At 37.7% G+C, this 10,856-nt stretch overlaps 1 protein-coding gene across 1 annotated transcript in view; it reads left to right on the forward strand.

Annotated features, from left to right (window-relative positions):
- The window catches only part of OMA1 (OMA1 zinc metallopeptidase), a 61,472-nt gene extending 59,276 nt beyond the window's left edge, over window positions 1-2,196 (forward strand). The window contains exon 9 of the mRNA XM_052637800.1: window positions 1,874-2,196. Coding sequence (XP_052493760.1) covers window positions 1,874-2,080 — 207 coding nt within the window. The 3' untranslated portion in view covers window positions 2,081-2,196. The remainder of the gene's footprint in view (window positions 1-1,873) is intronic.
- The last annotated feature ends 8,660 nt before the right edge of the window (window positions 2,197-10,856 follow it).

Here is a 10,856-nt window from a genome sequence, read left to right on the forward strand (position 1 = left end):
TTAGCTTCTCTCCTTTTCTCAGCTATTTGTAAGGCCTCCTCAGACAACCATTTTGCCTTTTTGTATTTCTTTTTCTTAGGAATGGTCTTGATCACTGCTTCCTGTACAATGTCACGAACCTCCGTCCATAGTTCTTCAGGCACTCTGTCTATCAGATCTAATCCATTGACTCTGTTTGTCACTTCCATTATATAATCGAAAGGGATTTGATTTAGGTCATACCTGAATGGTCTAGTGGTTTTCCCTACTTTCTTCAATTTAAGTCTGAATTTTGCATTAAGGAGTTCTGAGGCACAGGCAACTCTCAGTCTTGTTTTTACTGACTGTATAGAGCTTCTCCATCTTTGGCTGCAAAGAATATAATTAATCTGATTTCATTATTGACCATCTTGTGATGTCCATGTGTAGAGTCATCTCTTGTGGTGTTGGCAGAGGGTGTTTGCTATGACCAGTGCATTCTCTTGGCAAAACTCTGTTAGTCTTTGCCCTGCTTCATTTGTATTCCAAGGCCAAATTTGCCTGTTACTCCAGGTGTTTCTTGACCTCTGCTTTTGCATTCCAGTCCCCTTTAATGAAAAGGACATCTTTTGGGGGTGTTATTTCTAGAAGGTCTGTTAGGTCTTCCTAGAACCGTTCAACTTCAGCTTCTTCAGCATTACTGGTTGGGGCATAGACTTGGATTACTGTGATATTGAATGGTTTGCCTTAGAAATGAACAGAGATCATTCTGTCATTTTTGAGACTATACCCAAGTACTGCATTTCAGACTCTTTCATTGACTATGAGGGCTACTCCGTTTCCTCTAAGGGATTCTTGCTTCTAAGGGATTCTTCTAAAGGATTCTCAAATCCCCTTCCCTGCTTCTCTTCCCTTAATGTGCACCACTATCCAAGATTTAGAAGCGGTAAAAGACTAATTTTTTCCCTCAAATATGTTTCTTTCAAAATCCCTTAAGAATCAAGACTTTCTTCTCTTAAAAAAATTTCTAGTTTTGTTTTCATGTTTTAAAATCATCCATGTACCTGCTTTAAAGAAGTAGGTACTAGTTCTCTGAGGCTAGTATGTGAAGCAGCAGTCTTCCTATCATGCTTCCAGTTTCAAGGGTAACTGCAACTCTATAAATTGGTTCTTTCAGTATTTCCTACCATGCCCGTGGAACATGCTTATATGGCTACTTCCTAACTTTTTGGTGTTGGGTATTATATGTTTCTTTTCTCCCCATGGAGGATGAGAATTAAGGTCTCTCTGACCACTGTCACATCCTGTGCATACACAGGCATGAATATAGCTCTCCTCCTTTTGGTTAGATAAAGATAGATTTTTTAAATATTGTAAACACTAATCACAGCTGAGCCATTTGTATACTATGCTTACTTTTCTTTTTCCTGCAGCATTTTATTTTCCCTGGAGTTAAAAGGTTGTTGTGATTTTGATTTGCTTACTTGTCTAGGTTACTAGCATCATTTCCACCCCAGTCTGTCCCACTTATGTATATCTTCTTTCAGTGTGTTCACATCGGTTTTTTTTCTTTTCTCTTGAAAAAAATCTCTGAGTCTTCAGATCCTTTTGATCGGAATATTATTCTTAGGATTGGCTCAAGTTTGACAAATCATAGAGATACCTTCAAGAAGCCTTGTTTATCCCCAACAGGACAGTGGGCAGTCATTGCAAATACAGTTGTTCTTTGCACATACCTTATTGTATGGATAAATCATGTAAATATGACTATTTACTATGAATTTACATATGTTCTCTTTTACATGTTGTATTTAAGATCCCTTTATTGCAGAAATACAGAATGTATTCTTATTTTTCATTGTTTTAATTAATTTATATGTGTGTGTATATTTTGTATTGTATTCTTTCTTTATAGGCTCTCAAAATTAGAGAGACCTGTAATTGCCCACCACTTTCGGGACCAGACCCTCGATTACTATTCAAACTCAGCATGAAGAATTTTCTTGAAGCAGAGAAAGAAGACCTAAATATCACTGTTAAACAGAAAATGGATGCTCTTCCCATCCAAAACCAGAAGCAAATACCATTAACATGTATAGTGGACAAAAGAACTGGCAGCTGAATTAAAATTTATGAGACACAGGATACATGAAGAATGCAGCAGTCCTTATCATTTTCATGTTAATTTTTTAAAAATGATGTTTGAAAGGAAAAAAATGGATACTCAGGGTCAAATCATGTATATTACAGGTATTATCTAAATTCTTATAATAGGTATTTATTTTTCATGAAATATTGATATATTTAATCAATTAAAAATATCTTTAATGAGGAAAATGCCACAGAATAAATTTGTATTACACATTTTTTTTGAATCTTGATTTTTTTAATCCGCAAAAGTGAACTAGCAGTTATATTTCTTATTTTCTCTGATGTTTTGTTTCATTACCTTGTGGTAACTCAGATGTTAAGGGAGTTGAATCAGGCTGATACCAGTATGAAGATAATTTAACTGATCAACTCTTTCTAACACAGAATATTGAGCCTGTTGTGTATCCTTGTCATTGGTGCCAGCACTAGATCTACTTTTTCACTTCTGAAAATAAAACAGACTAAGAAATCATCTTGGTGGTTAGCTATCAAATGCAGGAGTTTGGTTGACTGTTAAAGATAGCTGACTATAGATGGAGGCTTTTCATGGACAGTGAATGAAACTGCTGAATGATAATTTGGTAAATATTAAAGAAATGGTGGAGATGGATTTCTTAGCTCACTGTTTTGTTCAGGCATTGTGGTCTCAACTTATTTGAATATCTCCAGATGTTTAATATCACTGATTGCCCTTAAAAAAAAGTTATGTAATGTTTGATACATGGAAAAGGGTATACAAATACCCTATAAATCTATGGGTAGATTTGAATGAGGAGATACCCCTCATCCAAGGTAAGGAGCAGCAGCTGCGCTTTGCTGGAGCAGCCGTGAAGAGATAACCCGCGCCCAAGGTAAGAGAAACCCAAGTAAGACGGTAGGTGTTGCAAGAGGGCAACAGAGGGCAGACACACTGAAACCATGCTCACAGAAAACTAGTCAATCTAATCACACTAGGACCACAGCCTTGTCTAACTCAATGAAACTAAGCCATGCCCGCAGGGCAACCCAAGATGGGTGGGTCATGGTGGAGAGGTCTGACAGAATGTGGTCCACTGGAGAACGGAATGGCAAACCACTTTAGTATTCTTGCCTTGTGAACCCCATGAACAGTATGAAAAGGCAAAATGGTAGAATACTGAAAGAGGAACTCCCCAGGTCAGTAGGTGCCCAATATGCTACTGGAGATCAGTGGAGAAATAACTCCAGAAAGAATGAAGAGATGGAGCCAAAGCAAAACCAATACCCAGCTGTGGTTGTGACTGGTGATAGAAGCAAGGTCTGATGCTGTAAAGAGCAATATTGCATAGGAACCTGGAATGTCAGGTCCATGAATCAAGGCAAATTGGAAGTGGTCAAACAAGAGATGGCAAGGGTGAACGTCGACATTCTAGGAATCAGAGAACTAAAATGGACTGGAATGGGTGAACTTAACTCAGATGACCATTATATCTACTACTGCAGGCAGGAATCCCTCAGAAGAAATGGAGTAGCCATCATGGTCAACAAGAGAGTCTGAAATGCAATACTTGGATGCAATCTCAAAAATGACAGAATGATCTCTGTTCGTCTCCAAGGCAAACCATTCAGTATTACGGTAATCCAAGTCTATGCCCCAACCAGTAACGCTGAAGAAGCTCAAGTTGAACTGTTCTATGAAGACCTTCAAGACCTTTTAGAACTAACACCCCCAAAAGATGTCCTTTTCATTATAGGGGACTGGAATGCAAAAGTAGGAAGTTAAGAAACACCTGGAGTAACAGGCAAATTTGGCCTTGGAATGCGGAATGAAGCAGGGCAAAGACTAATAGAGTTTTGCCAAGAAAATGCACTGGTCATAGCAAATACCCTCTTCCAACAACACAAGAGAAGGCTCTACACATGGACATCACCAGATGGTCAACACCGAAATCAGATTGATTATATTCTTTGCAGCCAAAGATGGAGAAGCTCTATACAGTCAACAAAAACAAGACCAGGAACTGACTGTGGCTCAGATCATGAACTCCTTATTACCAAATTCAGACTTAAATTGAAGAAAGTAGGGAAAACTGCTAGACCATTCAGGTATGACCTAAATCAAATGCCTTATGATTATACAGTAGAAGTCAGAAATAGATTTAAGGCACTAGATCTGATAGATAGAATGCCTGATGAACTATAGAATGAGGTTCATGACATTTTACAGGAGACAGGGATCAAGACCATCCCTACGGAAAAGAAATACAAAAAAGCAAAATGGCTGTCTGGGGAGGCCTTACAAATAGCTTTGAAAAGAAGAGAAGTGAAAAACAAAGGAGAAAAGGAAAGATATAAGCATCTGAATGCAGAGTTCCAAAGAATAGCAAGAAGAGATAAGAAAGCCTTCTTCAGCGATCAATGCAAAGAAATAGAGGAAAACAACAGAATGGGAAAGACTAGAGATCTCTTCAAGAAAATTAGAGATACCAAGGGAACATTTCATGCAAAGATGGGCTCAGTAAAGGACAAAAATGGTATGGACCTAACAGAAGCAGAAGATATTAACAAGAGATGGCAAGAATACACAAGAACTGTACAAAAAAGATCTTCACGACCCAGATAATCACGATGGTGTGATCACTCACCTAGAGCCAGACATCCTGGAATGTGAAGTCAAGTGGGCCTTAGAAAGCATCACTACGAACAAAGCTAGTGGAGGTGATGAAATTCCAGTAGAGCTGTTTCAAATCCTGAAAGATGATGCTGTGAAAGTGCTGCACTCAGTATGCCAACACATTTGAAAAACTCAGCAGTGGCCACAGGACGGGAAAAGGTCAGTTTTCTTTCCAATCCCAAAGAAAGGCACTGCCAAAGAATGCTCAAACTACTGCACAATTGCACTCATCTCACATGCTAGTAAAGTAATGCTCAAAATTCTCCAAGCCAGACTTCAGCAATATGAGAACCATGAACTTCCTGATGTTCAAGCTGGTTTTAGAAAAGGCAGAGGAACCAGAGATCAAATTGCCAACATCTGCTGAATCATGGAAAAAGCAAGAGAGTTCCAGAAAAACATCTCTTTCTGCTTTATTGACTATTCCAAAGCCTTTGACTGTGTGGATCACAATAAACTGTGGAAAATTCTTCAAGAGATGGGAATACCAGACCACCTGACCTGCCTCTTGAGAAATCTGTATACAGGACAGGAAGCAACACTTAGAACTAGACATGGAACAACAGACTGGTTCCAAATAGGAAAAGGAGTACGTCAAGGCTGTATATTGTCACCCTGCTTATTTAACTTCTATGCAGAGTACACCATGAGAAACACTGGACTGGAAGAAACGCAAGCAGGAATCAAGATTGCTGGGAGAAATATCAATAACCTCAGATATGCAGATGACACCACCCTTATGGCAGAAAGTGCAGAAGAACTAAAAAGCTTATTGACGAAACTGAGAAAGGAGAGTGAAAAAGTTGGCTTAAAGCTCAACATTCAGAAAATGAAGATCATGGCATCTGGCCCATGGGACCACGTCATGGAAAATAGATGGGGAAACAGTGGAAACAGTGTCAGACTTTATTTTTTGGGGCTCCAAAATCACTGCAGATGGTGACTGCAGCCATGAAATTACTCCTTCGAAGAAAAGTTATGACCAACCTAGATAGCATATTCAAAAGCAGAGACATTACTTTGCCGACTAAGGTCCGTCTAGTCAAGGCTATGGTTTTTCCAGTAGTCATGTATGGATGTGAGAGTTGGACTGTGAAGAAAGCTGAGTGCTGAAGAATTGATGCTTTTGAACTGTGGTGTTGGAGAAGACTCTTGAGAGTCCCTTGGACTGCAAGGAGATCCAACCAGTCCATTCTGAAGGAGATCAGCCCTGGGAGTTCTTTGCAAGGAATGATGCTAAAGCTGAAACTCCAGTACTTTGGCCACCTCATGCGAAGAGTTGACTCATTGGAAAAGACTTTGATGCTGGGAGGGATTGGGGGCAGGAGAAGAAGGGGATGACAAAGGATGAGATGGCTGGATGGCATCACGGACTTGATGGACGTGAGTCTGAGTGAACTCCGGGAGTTGGTGATGGACAAGGAGGCCTGGCGTGCTGCGATTCATGGGGTCGCAAAGAGTCGGACATGACTGAGCGACTGAACTGAACTGATAAATCTATAAATTAATAGAACATTATCAACACATTGAAGGTACTGTGTGAGGAGGAGCTTAACTCATTTACTTCATTATTATAGCTTACTAAACATTATTCATCCATAATTAAATACTTCTAGAATGCCACTTCTGTGTCTTCTGCCAGCCGTCTGGTGTGAACCTGGGGTCTTTATTGCTCAGTCGGTTCAGTGTTTGAGAAAAAAAGAGGTAGACATGGATCAGAGGGGTGTTAGGATGGGCTGGAACTGGCAGTGTCAGTATCTGTGACCACATCTAACCAAGAAGAGAAATCCTATGGCTGCCTCAGTTCCTCCTCTGGCATCTGAAGTGAATTCCTCTTTTGCCCAACTCTGCCTGGTGCTGTTTGTGACCAGGGATTCTGGGACATGTAGTTCCACCTAAGTCAAATTGCTACAGTGCAAATCTGCACAGGTTCCATTCCTATACTTGTTTGTTGTATTGTAAACAAGAGACATTCATCATTATTTCTGCTTAGAAAATATCAGAAGAGTTATTTAAGATATCAGAATAGTTTAAAAATAGTTTAACGTGATTATGTCATTGTTTTGTTTTCCATTAATCATATCTTTTATTTTCAAAGCCACGAGATAACTGAAAATAAGAGTAATGTAATCTTACCTTTTTCTGTTGAAAGAAAGAATTCTTTAATTTGATAAGTAAGTTGAACCTTGAGGTAAAAATTTTTTTTAAATTATCCAGGACAGTGCTATCTAGCAATAAATAATTTACTTTCTGGTTGAAGATCACTGCTACATTTTACTTCTTGATAAATCAAGAACCTCACTTTTAATCATGCCTAACTCCTTTTTTGTTTTTTAAGTCTGGAACAAAAATACATTTTATTTATTTTTTATTTAATTTGAGGCTAATTACAATATTGCAGTGGTTTTGCCATACATTGACATGAATCAGTCATGGATGTACATGTATTCCCCATGGTGAACCCCCCCCCCCCCCCCCCCCGCCCCCCACTTCCCTCCACATCCCATCCCTCTGGGTCATCCCAGTGCACCAGTCCTGAGCACCCTGTCTCATGCATCGAACCTGGACTGGTGATCTGTTTCACATATGATAATATACGTTTCAATACTATTCTCTCAAATCATCCCACCCTCGCCTTCTCCCACAGAGTCCAAAAGACTGTTCTAAACATCTGTGTCTCTTTTGCTGTCTTGCATATAGGGTTATCATTACCATCTTTCTAAATTCCATATATATGTGTCACTATAGTGTATTGGTGTTTTTCTTTCTGGCTTACTTAACTCTGTATAATAGGCTCCAGTTTCATCCACCTCAGAACTGACTCAAATGTATTCTTTTTAATGGCCGAGTAATATTCCGTTGTGTATATGTACCACAGCTTTCTCATCTATTCATCTGCTGATGGACATCTAGGTTGCTTCCATGTCCTGGCTATTATAAACAGTGCTGTGATGAATATTGGGGTACACGTGTCTCTTTCAGTTCTGGTTTCCTCAGCATATATGCCCAGCAATGGGATTGCTGGGTCATATGGCAGTTCTATTTCCAGTTTTTTTAAGGAATCTCCACACTGTTCTCCATAGTGGCTGTACTAGTTTCCATTCCCACCAACAGTGTAAGAGGGTTCCCTTTTTTCCACTCCCTCTCCAGAATTTATTGTTTGTAGACTTTTGGATAGCAGCCATTCTGACTGGCATGAGATGGTACGTCATTGTGGTTTTGATTTGCTTTTCTCTGATAATGAGTGATGTTGAGCATATTTTCAGGTGTTTGTTAGCCACCTGTATGCCTCTTTTGGAGAAATGTCGGTTTAGTTCTTTGGCCCATTTTTTGATTGGGTCGTTTATTTTTCTGAAATTGAGCTGCAGGAGTTGCTTGTATATTTTTGAGATTAATTCTTTTGTCAGTTGCTTCGTTTGCTATTATTCTCTCCCATTCTGAAGGCTATCTTTTCACCTTGCTTATAGTTTTCTTTGTTCTGCAAAAGCTTTTAATTTTAATTCAGTCCCATTTGTTTATTTTTGCTTTTATTTTTTTTTTTTTTTTTTTTTTTTTTTTATGTATATATATATAGATTTATTTATTTATATAAAAAGACCAATAGCAGTATGTTATGCATCAATAGCAGCAACAGCTTTTCCAAGTTCTGCAGTCATCTGAACAAAATTATAGAGACATCCAGCACACTCCATTAAAAAAAAAAAAGTAAAAAAACAAAACCTCAGAAAACAGCAAAGTTCTGTTACTGTTGTGGTACCTGGCACCATTTTTTTTTTTTTAATTACATTTCTCAATCATCATCTGGAAAGAAACATTCTAGAATAACGTCATTAAAAACAGATCTGATAAAGCACGATCTTGTACCTGCTCTATGATATGTAGTATTTTTGCTTTTATTAACATTACTCTGCAAGGTGGGTCATAGAGGATCCTGCTGTGATTTACCTCAGGGAGTATTTTGCCTGTGGTTTCCTCTAGGAGTTTTATAGTTTCTGATCTTACATTTAGATCATTAATCCATTTCAGTTTATTTTTGTGTGTGGTGTTAGAAAGTGTTCTAGTTTCATTCTTTTACAAGTGGTTGACCAGTTTTCTCAGCACTTCTTGCTAAAGAGATTGTCTTTTCTCCATTGTATATTCTTGCCTCCTTTGTCAAAGGTAAGGTGTCCATAGGTGTGTGGATTTATCTCTGGGCTTTCTATTTTGTTCCATTGATCTATATATCTGTCTTTGTGCCAGTACCATACTGTCTTGATGACTGTGGTTTTGTAGTAGAGCCTGAAGTCAGACAGGTTGATTCCTCCAGTTCCATTCTTCTTTCTCGAGATTGCTTTGGCTATTCGAGGTTTTTTGTGTTTCTATACAAATTGTGACGTTATTTGTTCTAGTTCTGTGCAAAATACCATTGGTACTTGATAGGGCTTGCATTGAATCTATAGATTGCTTTGGATAGTATACTCATTTTCACTATATTGATTCTTCCAATCCATGAACATGGTATATTTCTCCATCTATTAGTGTCCTCTTTGATTTCTTTCATCAGTATTTTATAGTTTGCTATATATAGGTCTTTTGTTTCTTTAGGTAGATATATTCCTAAGTATTTTATTCTTTTCATTTCAATGGTGAATGGAATTGTTTCCTTAATTTCTCTTTCTATATTCTCATTGTTAGTGTATAGGAATGCAAGGAATTTCTGTGTGTTAATTTTATATCCTGCAACTTTACTATATTCATTGATTAGCTCTAGTAATTTTCTGGTGGAGTCTTTGGGGTTTTCTATGTAGAGGATCATGTCATCTGCAAACAGTGAGAGTTTTACTTCTTCTTTTCCCATCTGGATTCCTTTTATTTATTTTTCTGCTCTGATTGCTGTGGCCAAAACTTCCAAAACTATGTTGAGTAGTAGCGGTGAGAGTGGGCACCCTTGTCTTGTTCCTAACTTTAGGGGAAATTCTTTCAGTTTTTCACCATTGAGGATAATGTTTGCTGTGGGTTTGTCATATATAGCTTTTACTATGTTAAGGTATGTTCTTTCTATTCCTGCTTTCTGGAGGGTTTTTATCATAAATGAATGTTGAATTTTGTCAAAGGCTTTCTCTGCATCTATTGAGATAATCATATGGTTTTTATCTTTCAGTTTGTTAATGTGGTATATTACATTGATTGATTTGCAGATATTGCAGAATCCTTGCATCCTTGGGATAAAGCCCACTTGGTCAGATGTATGATCTTTTTAATATGTTGTTGATTCTGTTTGCTAGAATTTTGTTAAGGATTTTTGCATCTTTTTTCATCAGTGATATTGGCCTGTAGTTTTCTTTTTTTGTGGTATCTTTGTCTGGTTTTACTATTAGGGTGATGGTGGCCTCATAGAATGAGTTTGGAAGTTTAACTTCCTCTGCAATTTTCTGGAAGATTTTAAGTAGGGTAGGTGTTAGCTCTTCTCTAAATTTTTTGGTAGAATTCAGCTGTGAAGCTGTCTGGACCTAGGCTTTTGTTTCCTGGAAGATTTCTGATTACAGTTTTTATTTCCATGCTTGTGATGGGTCTGTTAAGATTTTCTATTTCTTAAAGGTTCAGTTTTGGAAAGTTGTACTTTTCTAAGAATTTGTCCATTTCTTCCACGTTGTCCATTTTATTGGCATATAATTGCTGATAGTAGTTTATGATCCTTTGTATTTCTGTGTTGTCATGATTTCTCCATTTTCATTTATAATTTTGTTGATTTGATTCTTCTCCCTTTGTTTCTTGATGAGTCTGGCTAATGGTTTGTCAATTTTATTTATCTTCTCAAAGAACCAGCTTTAAGCTTTGTTGATTTTTGCTATTGTCTCCAATGTTTCTTTTTCATTTATTTCTGCCCTAATTTTTAAAATTTCTTTTCTTCTACTAACCCTGGGGTTCTTCATTTCTTCCTTTCCTAGTTGCTTTAAGTGTAGAGTTGAGTTATTTATTTGACTTTTTTCTTCTTTCTTGAGGTAAGCCTGTATTGCTATGAACCTTCCCCTTAGCACTGCTTTTACAGTGTCCCATGGGGTTTGGGTTGTTGTGTTTTCATTTTCATTCATTTCTATGCATATTTTGATTTCTTTTTTGATTTCGTCTGTGATTT

Source organism: Budorcas taxicolor, chromosome 3 (assembly GCF_023091745.1).
Source record: "Budorcas taxicolor isolate Tak-1 chromosome 3, Takin1.1, whole genome shotgun sequence".
In the NCBI taxonomy this organism is placed as follows: Eukaryota; Metazoa; Chordata; class Mammalia; order Artiodactyla; family Bovidae; genus Budorcas; species Budorcas taxicolor.